This window comes from Zophobas morio, unplaced genomic scaffold (assembly GCF_036711695.1).
Source record: "Zophobas morio isolate AGI-343-1 ecotype UQ-CSIRO unplaced genomic scaffold, CSIRO_AGI_Zmor_V1 ptg000021l, whole genome shotgun sequence".
Classification (NCBI taxonomy): Eukaryota; Metazoa; Arthropoda; class Insecta; order Coleoptera; family Tenebrionidae; genus Zophobas; species Zophobas morio.
The window spans coordinates 27412947-27433710 of NW_026972126.1; the positions used below are offsets into that span (position 1 = coordinate 27412947).

The 20764-nt window shown below is 35.7% G+C and overlaps 5 protein-coding genes and 2 long non-coding RNA genes across 9 annotated transcripts; all 7 read right to left on the minus strand.

The window, feature by feature from the left end:
- Positions 1-8325: 8325 nt before the first annotated feature.
- LOC135132095 (L-xylulose reductase-like) lies at positions 8326-9324 on the minus strand. The gene is made up of 4 exons (XM_064060026.1): positions 9202-9324; positions 9066-9146; positions 8848-9019; positions 8326-8794 (listed from the first exon to the last, which is right to left on the minus strand). The coding sequence occupies exons 1-4, from the start codon at positions 9251-9253 to the stop codon at positions 8365-8367; spliced, it is 735 nt and encodes a 244-aa protein (XP_063916096.1). The 5' UTR covers positions 9254-9324; the 3' UTR covers positions 8326-8364.
- A 46-nt stretch (positions 9325-9370) lies between these two features.
- On the minus strand, positions 9371-10290 carry LOC135132094 (L-xylulose reductase-like). Its single transcript, XM_064060025.1, has 3 exons — positions 10180-10290; positions 10049-10129; positions 9371-9994 (listed from the first exon to the last, which is right to left on the minus strand). The coding sequence occupies exons 1-3, from the start codon at positions 10229-10231 to the stop codon at positions 9393-9395; spliced, it is 735 nt and encodes a 244-aa protein (XP_063916095.1). The 5' UTR covers positions 10232-10290; the 3' UTR covers positions 9371-9392.
- LOC135132097 (L-xylulose reductase-like) lies at positions 10279-11339 on the minus strand. Of its 2 annotated transcripts, XM_064060028.1 has the most exons (4): positions 11281-11339; positions 11068-11227; positions 10850-11021; positions 10279-10803 (listed from the first exon to the last, which is right to left on the minus strand). In XM_064060028.1, the coding sequence occupies exons 2-4, from the start codon at positions 11198-11200 to the stop codon at positions 10374-10376; spliced, it is 735 nt and encodes a 244-aa protein (XP_063916098.1). In that variant the 5' UTR covers positions 11201-11227; positions 11281-11339; the 3' UTR covers positions 10279-10373. The 2 variants fall into 2 exon arrangements, with proteins under 2 accessions (XP_063916098.1, XP_063916099.1); XM_064060029.1 differs by lacking the exon at positions 11281-11339 and having other exon boundaries at positions 11068-11247.
- On the minus strand, positions 11281-12162 carry LOC135132096 (L-xylulose reductase-like). The gene is made up of 2 exons (XM_064060027.1): positions 12027-12162; positions 11281-11980 (listed from the first exon to the last, which is right to left on the minus strand). Exons 1-2 carry the CDS (start codon positions 12076-12078, stop codon positions 11298-11300), a joined length of 735 nt encoding a protein of 244 aa, XP_063916097.1. The 5' UTR covers positions 12079-12162; the 3' UTR covers positions 11281-11297.
- Positions 12163-13095, minus strand: LOC135132093 (L-xylulose reductase-like). Its single transcript, XM_064060024.1, has 3 exons — positions 12979-13095; positions 12852-12932; positions 12163-12805 (listed from the first exon to the last, which is right to left on the minus strand). The coding sequence occupies exons 1-3, from the start codon at positions 13028-13030 to the stop codon at positions 12204-12206; spliced, it is 735 nt and encodes a 244-aa protein (XP_063916094.1). The 5' UTR covers positions 13031-13095; the 3' UTR covers positions 12163-12203.
- A 2080-nt stretch (positions 13096-15175) lies between these two features.
- LOC135132685 (uncharacterized) lies at positions 15176-16401 on the minus strand. Of its 2 annotated transcripts, XR_010281077.1 has the most exons (4): positions 16212-16401; positions 15964-16154; positions 15879-15899; positions 15176-15815 (listed from the first exon to the last, which is right to left on the minus strand). It is a non-coding gene; the product is annotated as an uncharacterized LOC135132685 (long non-coding RNA). The 2 variants fall into 2 exon arrangements; XR_010281076.1 differs by having other exon boundaries at positions 15879-16154.
- Positions 16402-17833: 1432 nt separating this feature from the next.
- On the minus strand, positions 17834-20546 carry LOC135132686 (uncharacterized). Its single transcript, XR_010281078.1, has 6 exons — positions 19524-20546; positions 19273-19410; positions 19084-19200; positions 18779-18934; positions 17976-18722; positions 17834-17912 (listed from the first exon to the last, which is right to left on the minus strand). It is a non-coding gene; the product is annotated as an uncharacterized LOC135132686 (long non-coding RNA).
- Between the last annotated feature and the right edge of the window lie 218 nt (positions 20547-20764).

A 20764-nucleotide genomic window follows, 5' to 3' on the forward strand; every position in this document is an offset into this window, starting at 1 on the left:
CCACCACTAATGCGATGACGTCACTTCAAAATTGTACATAGTAAATGGGTTTTCAATTGTATAAAATAACATAGTCCTACACATGTAGTTTACAACTCTGAATCGACTTTTCACCCGAAACGTCCAGATTTTTGAAAAAAAAATCAAAATTATAAAACAACATTTTGAAATTTAATTTTTAATCTGCTAACCAGAATGCTTTGAAATATTGCAGATGTTTTAAGGCTATAAAGAGCATCATAAATTTTTAGTCAAAAAATATTTGCTTATCCCCTCCAAAAACTTGATGACGTCAGCTCAAAAGTTTGTGGAATAAATCATATCTAAAATGTACAAAATATGATGAGTCTGTACTTGTGATCTATCACTCCATTCATATTTTTTGGATTTGCATATACAGGGTGACTCAAAAAAATTAATGAATGCGTAAATATATTTTATTGATTTAATCAGGAACTACAAAACCGAATGCTCTGAAATCTTGCAGATGTTTTAAGGTCATAAAGAGCATAATAAATGTTTAGTCAAAATATATTTGTTTATCCCCTCCAAAAACTTGATGACGTCAGCTCGAAAGTTTGCCGAATAAATCATATCTAAAATGTACAAAATATGATGAGGCTGTACTTGTCATTTATCACTCCATTCATATTTTTTGGATTTGCATATACAGAGTGACTCAAAAAAATTAATGAATGCGTAAATATATTTTATTGATTTAATCAGGAACTACAAAACGGAATGCTCTGACATCTTGCAGATGTTTTAAGGTTATAAAGAGCATAATAAATGTTTAGTCAAAATATATTTGCTTATCCCCTCCAAAAACTTGATGACGTCAGCTCGAAAATTTGCCGAATAAATCATATCTAAAATGTACAAAATATGATCAGTCTGTACTTGTGATCTATCACTCCATTCATATTTTTTGGATTTGCATATACAGGGTGATTCAAGAAAATAAATGAAAGCGTAAATTTATTTTACTCACACACACAATAGGCATGCAGTCGTCAAGTTTCCGACAGCGAGGGAAGTACTGTCTAAACTCTTTAGACCAATTTTTTTTTATTGTCGTAAGTCGAGGGGCGAAACTTAATTGCAAAATGCTTATATATGTTTCTACGAGAAATTACTATGTGAAATATGTTCTTAAGTAATCGCGTTATATAAAAAAAATGGAATGTACTAATTAAAAAAAGAAAGCGAAAAGAGAAGCCCCACCCACCCGTGATGAATCTTTCATTTGTTGTCAGACCGAGGGGCGGAGCATAATTGAGAAATCGATATTTCCCTATACAGATTTACCATTTTAAACATATTTTAAGTTTTTTGTTGTGAAAAGATGACTACACATATTAAGAAAACAAGGCAAAATATAAACCCCGCCCACCCACCCCATCTCGATTGTGATGATTTTTTTTTATTCGTCGTAAGCCGAGGGGCAGAACCTAATTGCAAAATCCATATTTTCTTACAAAAATTGACCATTTTAAACGTGTTTTAAGTTTCTAAAAAAAAAAATTATCACACCTGAGATGGGGTGGGTGGGCGGGGAATAATATTTTTCCTTATTTTCTTAATATACACAGTATTATTTGACTAACATGATACTCAAAAATTTCTTGTAAAGAAATAGGTATTTTGCAGTTAAGCTCCGCCCTCTTGGTTCACAGCGAATAAAAAAAATTATCACAATAGAGATAGGGTGGGTGGGCGGGCTTAGATTTTGCCTTGTTTTTTTAATATGTGTAGTCTTCTTTTCACAACATGAAACTTACAACATGTTTAAAATATTAGAAAAATGTACCATTTTAACCATGTTTTAAGTTTCTTGTTGTATAAAGATGGCCATGTATATTAAAAAAAAAAGGCAAAATATAAGCCCCGCCCACCCACCCTATCTCAATTCGGATGATTTTTTTAATTTGTCGTAAGTCGAGGGGCAAAACTTTATTGTAAAATCCGTATTTTTCAACGAGAAATTATCATATAAAATATGTTCTTAAGTAATCGTGTTATACAAAAAAATTAGTGTATTAATTAAAAAAAGAAAGCCAACAGGGAAGCCCCACCCATCCGTCTAGATCTCAATCGTGATGAATCTTTCATTTGCTGTCAGACCGAGGGGCGGAGAGTAATTGCGAAATCGATACTTCCCTATACAAATTTACCATTTTAAACATATTTTAAGTTTTTTGTTCTGAAAAGATGACTACACATATTAAGAAAAAAAGGCAAAATATAAACCCCGCCCACCCACCCCATCCCGATTGTGATGATTTTTTTTATTCGTCGTGGGTCAAGAGGGGGGAGCCTAATTGCAAAATCCCTATTTCCTTACAAAAATGTACCATTTGAAGCGTGTTTTAACTTTCTAATAAAAAAGTAAATAATTTTTTTCTTAGTGTACCTACATAGTATTTTCTTTGAACAACACGATACTCAACCATATATTTTTAATTTCTTGTAAATAAGTCATTATTTGCAATTAATCTGCGCCCCCTTGGTTTACTGCGAATAAAAAAATCATCACAATAGAGATGGGGTGGGTGGGCGGGCTTAAATTTTGCCTTATTGTTTTAATATATGTAGTCTTCTTTTCACAACATGAAACTTACAACATGTTTAAAATATAAGAAAAATGTACCATTTTAACCATGTTCTAAGTTTCTTGTTGTGAAAAGATGGCTATGTATATTAAAAAAAAGGCAAAATATAAGCCCCACCCACCCACCCTGTCTCAATTTGGATGATTTTTTTTTATTCGTCGTAAGCCGAGGGGCAGAACCTAATTGCAAAATCCATATTTTTTTACAAAAATTGAGCATTTTAAACGTGTTTTAAGTTTCCAAGAAAAAAAAATTATCACACCTGGGTTGGGGTGGGTGGGCGTAGAATAATATTTTTCCTTATTTTCTTAATATGTTTACATTGTATTATTTGAACAACACGATACTCAAAAATTTCTTGTAAAAAATAAGTATTTTACAGCTAAACTCCCCCCTCTTGCTTCACGGCGAAAAAAAAGATCATCACAATAGAGACAGGGTGGGTGGGCGGGCTTAGATTTTGTCTTGTTGTTTTAATATGTGTATTCTTCTTTTGACAACATGAAACTTACAACATGTTTAAAATACAAAATTTGTATAAGGAAATATCGATTTTGCAATTAGGCTCCGTCCGATAATTGCAAAACCCATATTTCTTTGCAAAAATATACCATTTTAACCATGTTTTAACTTTCTTGTTGTGAAAACATGGCTATGTATATTAAAAAAAAATAAAAATATACGCCCCGCCCACCCACCCTATCTTAATTCTGATGATTTTTTTTATTCGTCGTAAGCCGCGAAACGGAGTTTAATTAATTGTAAAATCCATATTTTTCAACGAGAAATTACCATATGAAATATGTTCTTAGGTAATCGTGTTAGACAAAAAAAAAATCGAATGTATTAATTAAAAAAAGAAAGCCAACAAGGAAGCCCCACCCATCCGTCTAGATCTCAATCGTGATGAATCTTTCATTTGTTGTCAGACCAAGGGGCGGAGCATAATTGCGAAATCGATATTTCCCTATACAAATTTACCACTTTAAACATATTTTAAGTTTTTTGTTGTGAAAAGATGACTACATGTATTAAGAAAAAAAGGCAAAATATAAACCCCGCCCACCCACCCCATCTCGATTGTGATGATTTTTTTATTCGTCGTGGTTCAAGAGGGGGGAGCCTAATTGCAAAATCCCTATTTCCTTAGAAAAATTTACCATTTGAAACGTGTTTTAAGCTTGTAATAAAAAAATAAATAATATTTTTCTTAGTGTACCTACATAGTATTTTCTTTGAACAACACGATACTCAACCATATATTTTAAATTTCTTGTAAATAAGTCATTACTTTGCAATTAATCTCCGCCCCCTGGGTTTACTGCGAATAAAGAAATCTTCACAATAGAGATAGGGTGGGTGGGCGGGCTCAGATTTTGCCTTGTTGTTTTAATATATGTAGTCTTCTTTTCACAACGTGAAACTCACAACATGTTTAAAATATAAGAAAAATGTACCATTTTCATCTTGTTCTAAGTTTCTTGTTGTGAAAAGATGGCTATGTATATTAAAAAAAAGGCAACATATAAACCCCACCCACCCACCCTATCTCAATTCGAATAATTTTTTTTTTCGTCGTAAGCCGAGGGGCAGAACCTAATTGCAAAATCCATATTTTCTTGAAAAAATTGACCATTTTAAACGTGTTTTAAGTTTCTAATAAAAAAAATATTTTTTTTTCTTAGTGTACATAGTATTTTCTTTGAACAACACGATACTCAAAAATATATTTTTAATTTCTTGTAAATAAGTCATTATTTTGCAATTAATCTCCGCCCCCTTGGTTTACTGCGAATAAAAAAAATCCTCACAATAGAGATGGGGTGGGTGGGTGGGTGGGCTTAGATTTTGCGTTGTTGTTTTGATATGTGTAGATTTCTTTTCGCAACATGAAACTTACAACATGTTTAAAATATAAGAAAAATGTACTATTTTAACCATGTTCTAAGTTTCTTGTTGTGAAAAGATGGCCATGTATATTAAAAAAAAAGGCAAAATATAAGCCCCACCCACCTACCCTATCTCAATTCAGATGATTTTTTTTTATTCGTCGTAAGCCGAGGGGCAGAACCTAATTGCAAAATCCATATTTTCTTACTAAAATTGACCATTTTAAACCTGTTTTAAGTTTCTAAGAAAAAAATTATCACACCTGAGATGGGTTAGGTGGGCAGGGAATAATATTTTTCCTTATTTCTCTAATATACATAGTATTATTTGAACAACACAATACTCAAAAATTTCTTGTAAAGAAATAAGGATTTTGCAGTTAAACTCCGCCCCCTTGGTTCACGGCGAATAAAAAAAATCATCACAATTGAGACAGGGTGGGTGGGCGGGCTTACATTTTGTCTTTTTGTTTTAATATCTGCAGACTTCTTTTCATAACATAAAACTTACAACATGTTTAAAATGAAGAATTTGCATAAAGAAATATCCATTATTGCAATTAGGTTCCGCCCCATAATGGCTATGTATATTAAGGTACAAAAAAGGAAAAATATAAGCCCCGCCCACCCACCCAATCTCAATTCTGACGATTTTTTTTATTTGTCGTAAGTCGAGGGGCGGAACTTAATTGTAAAATCCGTATTTTTCAACGAGAAATTATCAAATGAAATATGTTCTTAAGTAATCGTGTTATACAAAAAAAAAAATGAATGTATTAATTAAAAAAAAGGTGTATCTTTTGATAGCAAATTGTCATTTGTACATCACATCGCTAAAATTATAAACTCAGCTTACAAATGCTTAGGTTTCATTGTACGTAACACCAAAGATTTCACTAAAGTATCTTCAATTAATATAATTTACTTTGCGTTTGTTCGTAGTAAACTAGAATACGCATCTGTCATATGGTCGCCCTTTTATAACATCCACAGTTCCAATCTGGAAAGAATTCAGAGAAGATTTCTGAAGTTTGTTACATTCATGCTGGACGGCTCTTATCCCGTTCGTAATTTTCCACAAGACTTATTATTAAATAGATTTGGTATTCAGAGCCTTGCAAAAAGAAGATCCTTGCATTTAACGGTATTTTTGTACAAACTCATACACAATTTTATTGACTGTAAGTACATAGTAGAACAGATATCCTATAGAATACCGCGTGTTAATAGTCGTTACACCACTGTACTTTACTTACCTAGGGCTAAAACTAACATGCTTGCTTCATCACCTTTGTACCAGATGCTTCGTAACTATTGCGATATTGAAGCTGATTTGGATATATTTTGCTGTAGTTTGCAAGAAATCAAATTTAGATTTGGTTAAAAATCTCATTTTCATATCTATGTTCTTTTTGTTTTTTTTTCCTTATTTGTTTTAATTTAAACTTGCTAATTTCACTTCTCTCTTTTTGTTTTATGTTATAATCTTTATGCTCCTTGCCTAATAATTGGAGTTTTCACTCTGTTGAGGCATTGTATTAGTAATAATAATAATAATAATAATATTAATAATAATAATAAAAAAAGAAAGCCAACAGGGAAGCCCCACCCATCCGTCTAGATCTCAATCGTGATGAATCATTCATTTGCTGTCAGACCGAGGGGCAGAGCGTAATTGCGAAATCGATATTTCCCTACACAAATTTACCATTTTAAACATGTGTTAAGTTTTTTATTGTGAAAAGATGACTACACATATTAAGAAAAAAAGGAAAATATAAATCCCGCCCACCCACCCCATCTTGATTGTGATGATTTTTTTATTCGTCGTGGATCAAGAGGGCAGAGCCTAATGGCAAAATCCATATTTCCTTACAAAAATTTACCATTTGAAACGTGTTTTGAGTTTCTAAAAATAAAAAAAATTTTTTTTTTCTTAGTGTACACAGTATTTTCTTTGAACAACACGATACTCAAAATATATTTTTAATTTCTTGTAAATAAGTCATTATTTTGCAGTTAATTTGCGCCCCCTTGCTTTACTGCGAATAAAAAAAATCATCACAATAGAAATGGGGTGGGTGGGCGGGCTCAGATTTTGCCTTGTTGTTTTAATATCTGTATTCTTCCTTTGACAACATGAAACTTACAACATGTTTAAAATGGAAAATTTGTTTAAGGAAATATCGATTTTGCAATTAGGCTCCGCCCCTTAATAGCAAAAGCCATATTTCCTTACAAAAATGTACCATTTTAACCATATTTTAAGTTTCTTGTTATGAAAATATGTCTATGTATATTAAGAAAAAGAAGGAAAATATAAACCCCGCCCGCCCGCCCTATCTCAATTCTGATGACTTTTTTTATTCGTCGTAAGCCGAGAGGCGGAGCTTAATTGTAAAATCCGTAGTTTTCTACGAGAAATTACCATTATGAAATATGTTCTTAAATAATAATTGTGTTATACAAAGAAAACGAAATGTATTATTTAAAAAAGAAAAGAAAAAGAGAAGCCCCACCCATCCGCCTCGATCTCAATCGTGATGAATTTTTCATTGGTTGTTAGACCGAGGGGTGGGGCGTAATTGCAAAATCGATATTTCCCTATACAAATTTACTATTTTAAACATATTTTAGTTTTTTGTTGTGAAAAGATGACTACACATATTAAGAAAAGAGGCAAAATATAAACCCCGCCCACCCACCCCATCTCGATTGTAATGATTTTTTTTATTCGTCGCGGGTCAAGAGGGCGAAGCCTAATTGCAAAATCCTTATTTCCTTACAAAAATTTACCATTTGAAACGTGTTTTAAATTTCTAAGAATAAAAAAATACATTTTTTTCTTAGTGTACATAGTATTTTTTTTGTACAACACGATACTCAAAAATATATTTTTAATTTCTTATAAATAAGTCATTATTTTGCAGTTAATCTCTGCCCCCTTGATTTACTGCGAATAAAAAAAATCATCACAATAGAGATGGGGTGGGTGGGTGGGCTCAGATTTTGCCTTGTTGTTTTAATATTTGTAGTCTTCTTTTCACAACATGAAACTTACATGTTTAAAATATAAGAAAAATGTACCATTTTAACCATGTTCTAAGTTTCTTATTGTGAAAAGATGGCTATGTATATTAAAAAAAAGGCAAAATATAAGCCCCACCCACCCACCCTATCTCAATTCGGATGATTTTTTTTTATTCGTCGTAAGCCGAGGGGCAGAACCTAATTGCCAAATCCATATTTTCTTACAAAAATTGACCATTTTAAACGTGTTTTAAGTTTCTAAGAAAAAAAATTATCACACCTGGGATGGGGTTGGTGGGCGGGGAATAATATTTTTCCTTATTTTCTTAATATACGTAGCATTATTTGAACAACACGATATTCAAAAATCTCTTGTAAAGAAATAAGTATTTTGCAGTTAAACTTCGCCCCCTTGGCTCACGGCGAATAAAAAAAATCATCACAATAGAGACAGGGTGGGTGGGCGGGCTTAGATTTTGCCTTGTTGTTTTAATATCTGTATTCTTCTTTTGACAACATGAAACTTACAACATGTTTAAAATGGTAAATTTTTGTAAGGAAATATAAGAGTGTAAAACCTTCTCGGGGGTCTCAAGTGTCTTTTTTTTAAGAAAGGGAAACCTTTTTTTTTTCTATTACACTGTGACTAGTACCCTCTATATTGTTTTGAGTCCATAGAGGAGAAGCAGTATTTGTTGGACTGTACTTCAGAAGTGAGAGAAGTTCTGTAGAAATAACTTTCTTATACTTCGTTTTAAATATTGTTTTCTTATTTATAATTCAGTACTACCATACACATAATAAAGCATTATTTTTATTTTATTCAAACTTAATCAACAAGCTAAAAACCCCCCGTCCACCGGGAGACAGCTCCCCGTTATCATTGCCGCCTTATCACTAAGCAAAAACACAACAGCATCGACCACATTTTCGATCTCTGCGAACCGCTTCAGCGGGATTTTGGCCAGCATGGGCTCCCCCATTTTGGGGTCACTCCAAATCTTCCTCCCTAATTCGGTCATCACGACCGTTGGATTAACACAATTAATCCTTATGTTATGGGGGCCGTACTCTAGCGCTGTCGCCCTCGTAAAAGCATCGATGGCCCCCTTGGTTGCGCAGTACAGAGTATGGTTCAAAAGAGCGGCCTGTGAAGCTTGCGACGATATATTGACTATAGCTCCAGAGGATTTGCGGGCTACCATGTCTCCAATAGCGGTTTTGGTGACGTTAATCAGAGCTTTGACGTTGACGGTGAACATTCTGGAATAGTACTACTACGTATAGTGGTTTGTCAAGATAAAGAAAGGTGGTACCGATCGAACTGGTCTTCGGTGATGGAAGTAAGAGGGTCGATTGTGGCTATGCCGGCGTTGTTCACTACTAGGTCGATGGGGAAAACGGACTTAATAGCGTCAGCTGTGGCTGACCAGTTGGAGAGGTCAACCACGAGAAGTTCGACGGAAGGGCATTGGGTTTTTAGTTGGTCTGAAACAAGCAGCGGTGACTGGTGTTTAGTGGAAGGGAGTGGTACCTAGTGCCGGTTTAGAAACGTCCAAAGCGATGACGGTGGCTCCACATTGTAGTAGCTTTTCGGCGATGCCGCGCCCGATACCTTTGAAACGAAAACTACTATAAGTGCCAAAACGGTACTAGTAGTACTAACTCACCTTGAGCAGCCCCTGTTACTAGAGCCCTTTTACCTTTGAAGTTTATCTCCATCGTACTACGTGGAAGTCACAAATGCGACAAGTTCCACTCCAAGAAGCGATAGTACCGTGATAAGATACCACAGGTACGCCGGAAAGGTAAACATCGTGATTGACAAGTAAATAAAACTATAGTTACACAGTCGGTTTATTTAACAAGCCAAAAACCCACCATCCACTGGTAGACACGTCCCAGTGACCATACTCGACCTATCGCTCAACAAATACAAAACCGCGTCTACCACCTCGCGCACCTCCCCGAATCTCCTCAAAGGAATCTTCTGGATCATGGGCTCGGCTACCTTGGGATCGGACCAACCCAACTTCCCCATGTCTGTCAAAATCACGGTGGGGTTGACGCAGTTGACCCTTATGTTGTAAGGACCCAATTCCAAAGCCGCAGCCCTTGTAAACGCGTCAACTGCGCCCTTGGAAGCACAGTATACAGTGTGATGCATTAAGCCAGCCAGGGATGCTTGAGACGAAAGATTTACAATGGAACCTGGAGCGTTACGGGACAGGAGGTTTTGTACCACGATCCGGGTCACATTAATTAGAGCTTTGGTGTTGATACCCAAAACACTGTCGACGTCTTCTTCAGTGATTTCCGACATGGGTTTGAGCCAGCCGAGACCGGCGTTGTTAACAAGGAGATCAATGGGACCTAGGTTAGTTAGAGCGGTGGAAGTGGCATTCCAGTCACTTAAATCCAAAGGGATGATCTGGATTGATGGTACCTCGTGTTTTAGGGTTGCTACAAGAAGCCATTAGTGAAATAGTGACACAAAGTGGAAACCAATTTACTTACCTAGGTCGGTTTGGTTGCGTCCCACGGCCACCACTTGGGCGCCACATTTGGCCAACTGGATGGCTATATCGCGCCCGATTCCTGCAACGGGTTAATACATAGTCGACACAGTCGAATTAGGTGGAACGTACCTTTAGTGGCCCCAGTGACAAGGGCGCGCTTCCCGGTGAATATTATTTCCATGGTGGTTACGTAAAGAGTAACGAAGGTCGATTTATTTATGGGTACGTGATAACACTAGAGATAGAAAGGTCACTGCAATTACGACAATTATATTGTTTACATTTTAGTTTAATCTATCTCAAACACAAGTTTGACAGGGATTTTAAGAAGACACGAAACCTCCATCGATGGGTAAGCAAGTCCCCGTGATCATGCTGGACTTGTCACTAAGGAGATACAAAACCGCGTCGACGACTTCGTTCACTTCCCCAAATCTTCCAAGCGGGATTTTGTGGAGCATGGTCCCAGCCCTCGTGGGTTCGCTCCACCATTTTCGCCCCATTTCCGTCATAATGACGGTTGGGTTGACACAATTGACCCGTATGTTGTGAGGACCTAGTTCCAAAGCACTCGCTCTGGTGAAGGCATCGACTGCTCCTTTACTCGCAGCGTACACAGTGTGGTTGAGGAGACCCGCCAGGGACGCTTGGGACGAAATATTGACAATGGAACCTGGTGATTTTTTGGCCAAAAGTTCCTTGACGACGAGTCGAGTGACATTAATTAAACCCTTCACGTTTAAAGCGAAAATCCTGAAAATATGTCTCAGTACTACAAAAACAAATCTGGAAGGAGTACCGATCCACGTCTGTTTCGTCCAAGTCGGGTAGAGCCTTGATCATTCCTTCGCCGGCATTATTAACCAGAAGGTCAATCGGACCTAGGTTACAAAGGGCCTGCTCAGTACTACTCCAGTCGGATAGGTCTACATCTACGATTTCGATCGACGGGAATTCCGACTTTAACAACTCTGAAATGTAGCGTCAAGGATAACAAAATCGGGTGTAAGTACCGACCTAGATCTGGGCGTGAACGCCCAGTTGCTACGACACTAGCACCACATTGGGTTAATTCCACGGCTATGGCTCTACCAATCCCTCGGGACGCCCCCGTAACCAAAGCCCTTTTACCAGAGAAGGATATTTCCATGGTTGCGACTGTTAAAACCGTGTGAAACTAAAGTAATCCAGTCAGATTACACAGGTTCGAGGTTATCAAAAACAACTCACTTTTGATAAAATATTTATTAAACTTGAACGTATCCCCCGTCAACCAAAAGCGACTCCCCAGTTATCATAGTGGATTTATCACTCAACAAAAACAACACCGCATCGGTGACCTCGCGAACCTCCCCGAATCTCCTTAGCGGGATTTTCAGCTTCAACGGCTCGGCTAAGTTCGGGTCGGAGTACCCTTGTTTCCCCATTTCGGTCATAATCACCGTGGGGTTGACACAGTTAACTCGGATGTTGTGGGGTCCTAGTTCTAGAGCCACGGCACGACTGTAGGCATCCACAGCCCCCTTGGTACCACAATACACAGCGTGCCTTTCTAACCCGACTTTTGCGGTTTGCGACGATACGTTAACTACAGCCCCTGGGACCTTTCTGGAGAGGAGGTCACTCGTGACCAGTTGCGTGACGTTAATTAGGGCTTTGACGTTGATGTCGAACAAGCGGTCGACGTCGTCTTCGTCGAACGTGGGTACTGGTTTCAGGATGACGATCCCGGCGTTGTTGACGAGGAGGTCGATGGGGAGGATTTTAGACACGGCTTGCTTGGTGGCGGCCCAGTCGGTGAGGTCCACGGAAAGGGTTTGGATGGAAGGGTCTTCGTCGCGAAGGGTGGATAGAAGGTGGGGGTTACGGGCCACGGCGAAGACTTGGGCGCCACATTTGGATAGTTGAAGGGCGATATCGCGGCCAATTCCTGAGGGATGAAAGATGAAACTCAAATTGTGTGAGGGTGAAATTACCTTGACTCGCTCCTGTAACCAGAGCGCGCTTTCCACTGAAGGTTATGTCCATGGCGATGTTAGTACTCAAATGACGATTATCACTTGGGTTTCGGTGATATAGCGACACAGAGGTCACTTAATTTAAACAGTGAAGTAGTACTTTGATAGTGTTTATTTCCTTACAACCTTACTTTATTAAATAGCAAGAAAGCCGCCATCCACCGGAAGACAAGTACCAGTGATCATGGTGGACTTGTCACTCAATAAGTACAACACGGCATCCACCACTTCCTGTACTTCCCCGAATCTCCGAAGCGGGATTTTCTGGATCATGGGTTCAGCGACTTTAGGGTCCGACCATCCCAGTTTTCCCATAGCTGTCAAAATAACCGTCGGGTTGACAGCGTTAACCCTGATGTTGTTCGGTCCTAGTTCTAAAGCAGCCGCACGAGTGAAAGCATCCACCGCCCCTTTACTACCACAATACACAGTGTGGTTTAAAAGTCCAGCCTGTGACGCTTGAGACGATATATTCACAATAGAACCCGGAGCTTTCCTTTGGAGGAGATTCTTCGCCACGATTTGACTAACATGGATTAACGCTTTAACATTGATGTTAAAGATTTGGTCCACGTCGGATTCTTTCACTTCAGTGAGAGGTCCCAGGATGGCCAAACCCGCATTGTTGACCAAAAGGTCTACATCCCCTATAGTAGCAAGCGCTTGATCGGTGGCCTTCCAGTCCGACAAGTCACACGGGACGATTTTAATCGACGGTACTTCCTTCTGGAGACTCTCTGTAACAGTACTTAGAGTACGATGGAACACGATGTGTTGGTTTACCTAGAAGCTCCTTGTTTCGGGCTACGGCCACCACTTTCGCCCCGCCTTTGGCCAGCTGCTTGACGATGTCTCGACCGATTCCTAAACGGTACTGTTATTGATGACCTTGACACAGTGAAGTACTAACCTTGGCTTGCCCCAGTTACCAGAGCGGTTTTCCCGTGGAAATTTATTTCCATGGTGGCACGACGCGCAAATACCGGCGAAATGAAGCTATTATCTTTACAGCCAGCTTATAGGCAGCAAGGTCGCCGATAATGGAAAGCGCAATCAAAAGAGTTATCGGCTGAGTGGGGAATTGGTTTGAAGGTCGAGTTATTTTTATAACAAGAAGGTGGTCGGTTTCATGAGGTGATGCGTTGGGAGTGGTCCGAAAATAAATCGTGAATCGTATTTTGAAAGAAGTGTGAAATTTTTCTTCTTGGTTTGTGCATTTTATGGAATTTAATAAGACTTTCAAAAGAGAAATAAATACTGAATACTCAAAGTAGTTGTGATAAAAAATAAGAAATATGTAAATAAAACAGGGAAAATGTCAGGTCACAAAAAAAGAGAACAAAGAAAAAACACAACACAACAAACGACAAAAAAATAAACAAAAGGAGATAAAAAAACAACGAAATGGAAGAGAGACCTAACATTTGACAAAAAAAAATGCAACTAAAAGAAGGGAGCAAAAAGAAAACGACAAACTAACGACTACGAAGCACTACAAAAAAAGACAGCAAAATTCTCAGAAAAAGCTGCAAAAGGAAGACAAAAACATAAATAAATAAATAAATAATAAATAAATAAAGTTTATTGCCCAACAGAACTACACATTCCAGTTACAGGACAATTATAAAGAATATAAAAACAATGACAACAATTCAGAATCAAAGAAAATAACAAATTAATAAATTAAATGCATAAATAATCAAAGATCTCAATATAATGAAACATAAGAACAGTAACTTAACTTAAATAAAATTAAAATAGAAATAAATGAATGAATGAATAAATTAAAGCCGAAATAAATACCTACATTTATCTGCAATATCAAAAATCAAACACACAATCTGTAAATCTAGGCATATACATCAAGAAATAAATAACTTAAATTAAAATACAACAGTATGAAAACCATATCTGAAAGTAAAGTGTAAACTACTTAAGCTTAATTCTAACAGTGTCTTTTATAGACTTAAGGCTAGTGTTAAAAATGTCAAAATCAGAATTCATTTCTATTTCTTTTAAAAAATAGCTTATTAGATATATCGGTGCTTTTCTCCCAAAATTAGTTCTAGCAATGCTAGTGTATAATGTTACAGAATGCCTGCTGCTAGTTCTAGGTACCAGAAAGGACAAAGAATTAGTTAAGGCCCTGCAATCAATTTGATTATTTAATAATTTATATAAAAAAACGATAACGCCAGTAACACGTCTACAAAATAATGAACTCATATCAAATTTTTCTAGTAGAGCTGTTTGCGGATAATTTCTCGTTGGCCATGTTTTCTGTTCCTTAAAATAGAGGTACTTTAAAAATCTGCGCTGTATGTTCTCAAGGCATACTACTTGATAGTTGTAATAAGGAAACCAAGCTAACGCACAGTATTCTAATTTAGAGCGCACCAAAGCATAGAACAAAGTTTTCAAAGCTTGAATGCTAGTGAAATCTTTGCAGTTTCTAATAAGGAACCCTAGTGATCTTTTAGCTTGTGAAGTAATGCTCTCCACATGTTCTGCAAAACTGAACTTATTATCATACAAAACACCTAAATCCAAAATGGAAGAGCATTTCTGTAAGCTGTGATGATTGATTTTGTAATCAAACTCGCATACATTAAGCTTGTGTGTGAACGAAATAATAAAGGATTTATTCTCATTTAAAGGTAAAAAGTTGAGCAATGACCAAGAAACCAAATTATTTATGTCTTTTTGAAGAAGCAAGGAGTCACTATTACCACTAATTTCACGGTATATTTTAATATCATCTGCGAAAATGAGAACTTTTGAGTAAAACATAAGACAAAAGATAACAAAAAAATCTGCAAAAGTGCCAAAAAAATCAATGCTACCACAGAAAGACGATGAAAAAAGGAGCTCAAAAATTACCAAAAGGGATAAACATAAACACAAAATACAATAAAATTTCGCAACATAATGCAACCAAAAAGGACAGAAAGTACATAAAAATGCAAAACTAATGGACCAAAATTTCATTAAATGTAACAAAAAAGTTACTACACAAATTAACGGAAAAGTACATACGTCAATAAAAAAACGTCCCGAAGAAAGGATAAAAAAACAAAGGCCAAAAGGCAATAAAATATATACTCAAATATTCCGAACACCATAACATTCAAATCATCAGCAAACCATAATCCTCAAATCCTCAAAACACCATAATACTCAAACACTCAGAACACCATTATCCTCAAATCCCCAGAACAGCATAATCCGCAACCTCGTCCTTTCGTCCTTTTCCCCCTTTCCGTTCTTTTTCGTCCTTTTCGTCCTTTTTCGGCCTTATTCGTCCTTATTCGTTCTTTTCGTGTTTTCCGTCCTTTTCGTCCTTTTTCTCCTTAATATCCTGTTTCGTCCTTTTTCGTACTTTTCGTCCTTTTTCGTCTTTTTCGTCCTTTTTCGTCCTTTTCATCCTTTCCGTCCTTTTTTGTCCTTAATATCCATTTTCGTCCTTTTCAATCAATCAATACTTTATTGGTGTTAAAAACTTACAAATTTTCGTCTTTTTTCGTCCTTTTACGTCTTTAATATCCATTTTCGTCCTTTCCGTCCTTTTTCGTCCTTTTCGTCCTTTTCAATCAATCAATCAATCAATACTTTATTGGTGTTAAAAACTTATAAATTTTCGTCTTTTTCGTCCTTTTCTGTCCTTTTTCGTCCCTAATATCCGTTTTCGTCCTTTTCGTCCCTTTTCGTCATTTTCGTCTTTTTCGTCCTTTTTCGTCCTTTTTCGTCCTTTTCAATCAATCAATCAATCAGTGCTTTATCAATCAATACTTTATTGGTGTTAAAACTTACAAATTTTCGTCTTTTTTCATCCTTAATATCCATTTTCGTCCTTTTCAATCAATCAATCAATACTTTATTGGTGTTAAAAACTTACAAATTTTCGTCTTGTTCGTCCTTTTCCGTCCGTTTCGTCCTTTTTCATTCTTTTCGTCCTTTTTCATCCTTCTCGTCCTTTTTCGTCCTTTTCGTCCTTTTTCGTTCTTTTTCGTCCTTTTCGTCCTTTTTCGTTATTTTCGTCCTTTTCGCTCTTTTTCGTCCTTAGTAACCAATTTCATCCTTTTCGTCCTTTTCAATCAATCAATTAATCAATCAATCAATACTTTATTGGTGTTAAAAACTTACAAACTTTCGTCTTATTTCGTCTTTTTTCGTCCTTTCCGTCCTTTTTCGTCCTATTCGTCCTTCTTCGCCCTTTTCGTCTTTTTCGTCTTTTTCGTCCTTTTCGTCCTTTTCAATCAATCAATCGATCAATCAGTATTTTATCAATCAATACTTTATTGGTGTTAAAACTTACAAATTTTCGTCTTTTTTAAAAAATTCAAACATTGTAAATTGACAACAAAAAATTGCAAATCCAAAAGTTTTAAAATCGCAAAGTTAAAAATCGAGAAACCGAAAACTTGAAAAACTGAAAAATCGTAAAATTTTTAAACAAGAAATAAAATCTAGAAACTGAAAAATTGTAAATGGAAGAACTGAAAAAACTTGTGTGCAATACCGAAAAATTAAAAATCGAGAACCTGAAAAATCAAGAAAGAGAAAAATCGAAAAATTTATAAACGAAAAATAAAATCTAGAGGCTGAAAGATGGAAAATTGTAAAACCGAAAAACTGCAAATCAAAAAATGGAAAAACGAAAAACTGAAAAATCGAGAATAAAAAATTGAAAATAGAAAAACTGAGAAACTGAAAAATCAAAAATTTGACATCTTGAAATTTCAAACTGAAGAATTGAAAAGTCGAAAAATTAAAAATCAAAAAACTTGAAAATTTTATATCTGAAAAATTTTAAAAATGGAAAACGAAAAATGAAAAAAATTTAAATTGACAACAAGAAAAAGTGCAAATGAAAAACTTCCGAAATCGTAAAAACTTAAAAATTGAGAAACTGAAAAATTGACAGCTCGAAAAATTAAAAATCGAAAAATTGAAAAATCGAAAATAAAATGCCGAACAAAAAGACAAAAATTCAAAATATGGAAAATCGAATAATTCAAAAATTTTAAATTGACAATACAAAAAATTGATCAAAAATTTGTAATATCGAAAAGTTAAAAATCGAGAAACTGAAAACTCAAAAAACTGAAAAATCGAAAAATTTATAAACGAAAATTTAAATCTACAAACTGAAAGTTCGAAAATTGGAAAATCGAAAAATTGCAAATCGAAAAATTTGAAAAACGAAAAATTAAAAATCAAAAACTTGAAAATTTAAAAATATGAAATCTCAAAAATTTAAAAACCAGAAATATAATCAAGACATTGAACACTGGAAAACGAAAAATAAATCAAACAAGAAAAATTTCAAAAATTCAAGTTGATAAATCAAAAAATTCAAAAATTTTAAACTGACAACAGGAAAAATTGCAAATCGAAAACTTGAGAAACCGTAAAATTAAAAATCGAGAATCTGAAAACTCGAAAAACTGAAAAATCGAAAAATTTATAGACAAGAAAAATCTAGAACTTGAGAGAGCGAAGAATTCTAAAATATAAAAATTGCAAATGGAGAATTGAAAATTCGTGAAAGAATTTAAATTAATTAAAAAATAAAAAAACTGAAAAAACGAAAATTAGGAATATCTAAGAATTGACTAAAGAAATTTGCAAATCGAATAATTGAAGAATTTTCGTCCTTTTCGCCCTATTTCGTCCTTAATATCCATTTTCATCCTTTTCGTCCTTTTCAATCAATTAATCAATCAATCAATACTTTATTGGTGTTAAAAACTTACAAACTCTCGTCTTTTTTCGTCCTTTTTCGTCCTTTTCGTCCTTTTTCGTCCTATTCGTCCTTTTTCGCCTTTTTCGTCCTATTTCGTCCTTTTCAATCAATCAATCAATCAGTACTTTATCAATCAATACTTTATTGGTGTTAAAACTTACAAATTTTCGTCTTTTTTCGTCCTTTTTCGGCTTTAATATCCTTTTTCGTCCTTTTCGTCCTTTTTCGGCCATTTTCGTCCGTTACGTCATTTTTCCTCCTCTTTCGGCCTTTTTCGTCTTTTTGTCTTTTTCGTTCTATTTCGTTCTTCTTCGTCCTTTTCGTCCTTTTTCGTCCTTTTACGTCCTTAATATCCATTTTCGTCATTTTCGTCCTTTTTCGTTTTTTTCGTCCTTAATATCCTTTTTCGTCCTTTTTGATCCTTTTCGTCCTTTTTCGTCTTTTTCATCCTCTTTGGTCCTTTTTCGTTGTTTTCGTCCTTTTTCGTCTTTAATATCCATTTTCGTCCTTTTCCGTCTTTTTCGTCCTTTTTGGTCCTTTTCGTCCTCTTTGGTTCTTTTTCGTTGTTTTCGTCCTCTTTGGTCCTTTTTCGTTGTTTTCGTCCTTTTTCTTCCTTAATATCATTTTTCGTCCTTTTCGTCCTTTTTCATCCTTTCTGTCGTTTTTCATCCTTTTCGTTCTTTTTCATCCTATTCGTCCTTTTTCGTTCTTTTTGGTCCTTTTCGTCCTTTTTCGTTGTTTTCGTTCTTTTTCGTCCTTAATATCCATTTTCGTCCTTTTCGTCCTTTTTCCTCCCTTTCGTCCTTTTTCATCCCTTTCGTTCTTTTTCATCCTTTTCGTTCTTTCTCATCCTTTTCGTTGTTTTTTGTCCTTTTCGTCCTTTTTCCTCCTTATTCCTCCTTTTCGTCCTTTTCAATCAATCAATACTTTATAAATCAATAATTTATTGGTGTTAAAAACTTACAAATTTTCGTCTTTTTTCGTCCTTTTTCGTCCTTTTTGATCCTTTTCGTCCTTTTTCGTCTTTTTCATCCTCTTTGGTCCTTTTTCGTTGTTTTGGTCCTCTTTGGTCCTTTCTCGTTGTTTTCGTCCTTTTTCGTCCTTAATATCCATTTTCGTCCTTTTCAATCAATCAATCAATCAATCAATCAATCAATCAATCAATCAGTCAATCAATCAATCAATCAATCAATCAATCAATCAATCAATCAATCAATCAATCAATCAATCAATCAATCAATCAATACTTAATTGGTGTTAAAAACTTACAAATTTCCGTCTTTTTTCGTCTTTTTCGTCCTGTTTCGTCCTTTTCGTCCTGTTTCGTCCTTTTCGTCCTGTTTCGTTCTTTCTCGTCCTTTTCATCCTTTTTCGTCCTAATTCGTCCTTTTCAATCAATCAATCAATCAATCAATCAATACTTTATCACTCAATACTTTATTGGTGTTAAAAACTTACAAATTTTTTCGTCCTTTTTGATCCTTTTCGTCCTTTTTCGTCTTTTTCATCCTCTTTGGTCCTTTTTCGTTGTTTTGGTCCTCTTTGGTCCTTTCTCGTTGTTTTCGTCCTTTTTCGTCCTTAATATCCATTTTCGTCCTTTTCAATCAATCAATCAATCAATCAATCAATCAATCAATCAATCAATCAGTCAATCAATCAATCAATCAATCAATCAATCAATCAATACTTGATTGGTGTTAAAAACTTACAAATTTCCGTCTTTTTTCGTCCTTTTTCGTCCTTAATATCCATTTTCGTCCTTTTCGTCCTTTATCGTCTTTTTCGTCCTGTTTCGTCCTTTTCGTCCTGTTTCGTTCTTTCTCGTCCTTTTCATCCTTTTTCATCCTAATTCGTCCTTTTCGTCCTTATTCGTTCTCTTCCGTCCTTTGTGTTCTTTTCGTCCTTTGTCGTCCTTTTTTGTCCTTTTCGTCCTTTTCGTCCCATTTCGTCCTTCTTCGTCCTTTTCATCCTTTTTCGTCCTTTTCGTCCTTTTTCGTCTTTTTCGTCCTTTTTCGTCCTTTTTGTCCTCTTTGGTCCTTTTTCGTTGTTTTCATCATTTTCGTCCTTTTTTGTCCTTTTTGTTCTTTTTATCTTTTCTATCCTGTCTATCCTTTCCAACCTTTCTCTCCTTCCTGTGCTTTCTGTGCTTTCGTCCTCTCATCCTCTCGTCCTCTTATCCTTTCATCCTTTCATCCTTCCATCATCTTATCCTCTCATTCTGTCATCAACACCATTATCCTTAAATACTCAGAACACCAGAATCCTCAAATCCCCAGAACACCATTATCCTTAAATCCTCAAAACAGCATAATCCTCAAATCCTCAAAACCCCATTATCCTCAAATCCTCAGAACACTATAATCGTCAAATCCTCAGAATACCAGAATTCTCAAATCTTCAGAGCACCATAATCCTCAAATCCTCAGAACACCATAATTCTCAAATCCTCAAAACACCATAATCCTCAAATCCTCAGAACACGAAAATCCTCACATCCTCAGAACGCCATAATCTTCAAATTCTCAGAACACCGGAATCCTCAAACACTCAAAACACCATAATCCTCAAATCCTTAGAAGAGCCAAATTCTCAAGTTCTCAGAACACCATAACACTCAAATCCTCAGAACACCAACATCCTCAGATCCTCAGAACACCATGGTCTTCAAATTCTAAGAAGATCAGAATCCTCAAATCCTCAGAACAGCATAATTTTCAAATCCTCAAAACACCATAATCCTCAAATCCTCAGAACACCAAAATCCTCAAATCCTCAGAACACCAGAATCCTGAAATCCTTAGAACACCAGAATACTGAAAACCACAACACCTTAATTCCCATAAATAATAAGAACCAAATTAAACAGAAAAATTGTAAGATATAGTCAGGTCAAATTAAAATCTTAAAATCGACTTTTTGTCTGATAAATGAGTAATCAGGAAGAAAACCG

Coding starts and splice junctions, on each gene's coding strand:
- LOC135132095 (XM_064060026.1), bottom strand. CDS start 9,253: ATGGAGATAAACTTCAAAGGTAAAAGGGCTCTAGTAACAGGGGCTGCT. Junction 9,147..9,201: donor AGTAACAGGGGCTGCTCAAG/GTGAGTTAGTAC, acceptor TTCGTTTCAAAG/GTATCGGGCGCGGCATCGCC. Junction 9,020..9,065: donor CGTTTCTAAACCGGCACTAG/GTACCACTCCCT, acceptor TGCTTGTTTCAG/ACCAACTAAAAACCCAATGC.
- LOC135132094 (XM_064060025.1), bottom strand. CDS start 10,231: ATGGAAATAATATTCACCGGGAAGCGCGCCCTTGTCACTGGGGCCACT. Junction 10,130..10,179: donor TGTCACTGGGGCCACTAAAG/GTACGTTCCACC, acceptor AACCCGTTGCAG/GAATCGGGCGCGATATAGCC. Junction 9,995..10,048: donor ACGCAACCAAACCGACCTAG/GTAAGTAAATTG, acceptor GGCTTCTTGTAG/CAACCCTAAAACACGAGGTA.
- LOC135132097 (XM_064060028.1), bottom strand. CDS start 11,200: ATGGAAATATCCTTCTCTGGTAAAAGGGCTTTGGTTACGGGGGCGTCC. Junction 11,022..11,067: donor GCGTTCACGCCCAGATCTAG/GTCGGTACTTAC, acceptor GCTACATTTCAG/AGTTGTTAAAGTCGGAATTC. Junction 10,804..10,849: donor GACGAAACAGACGTGGATCG/GTACTCCTTCCA, acceptor ACATATTTTCAG/GATTTTCGCTTTAAACGTGA.
- LOC135132096 (XM_064060027.1), bottom strand. CDS start 12,078: ATGGACATAACCTTCAGTGGAAAGCGCGCTCTGGTTACAGGAGCGAGT. Junction 11,981..12,026: donor GGTTACAGGAGCGAGTCAAG/GTAATTTCACCC, acceptor TTCATCCCTCAG/GAATTGGCCGCGATATCGCC.
- LOC135132093 (XM_064060024.1), bottom strand. CDS start 13,030: ATGGAAATAAATTTCCACGGGAAAACCGCTCTGGTAACTGGGGCAAGC. Junction 12,933..12,978: donor GGTAACTGGGGCAAGCCAAG/GTTAGTACTTCA, acceptor AGTACCGTTTAG/GAATCGGTCGAGACATCGTC. Junction 12,806..12,851: donor CCGAAACAAGGAGCTTCTAG/GTAAACCAACAC, acceptor GTACTGTTACAG/AGAGTCTCCAGAAGGAAGTA.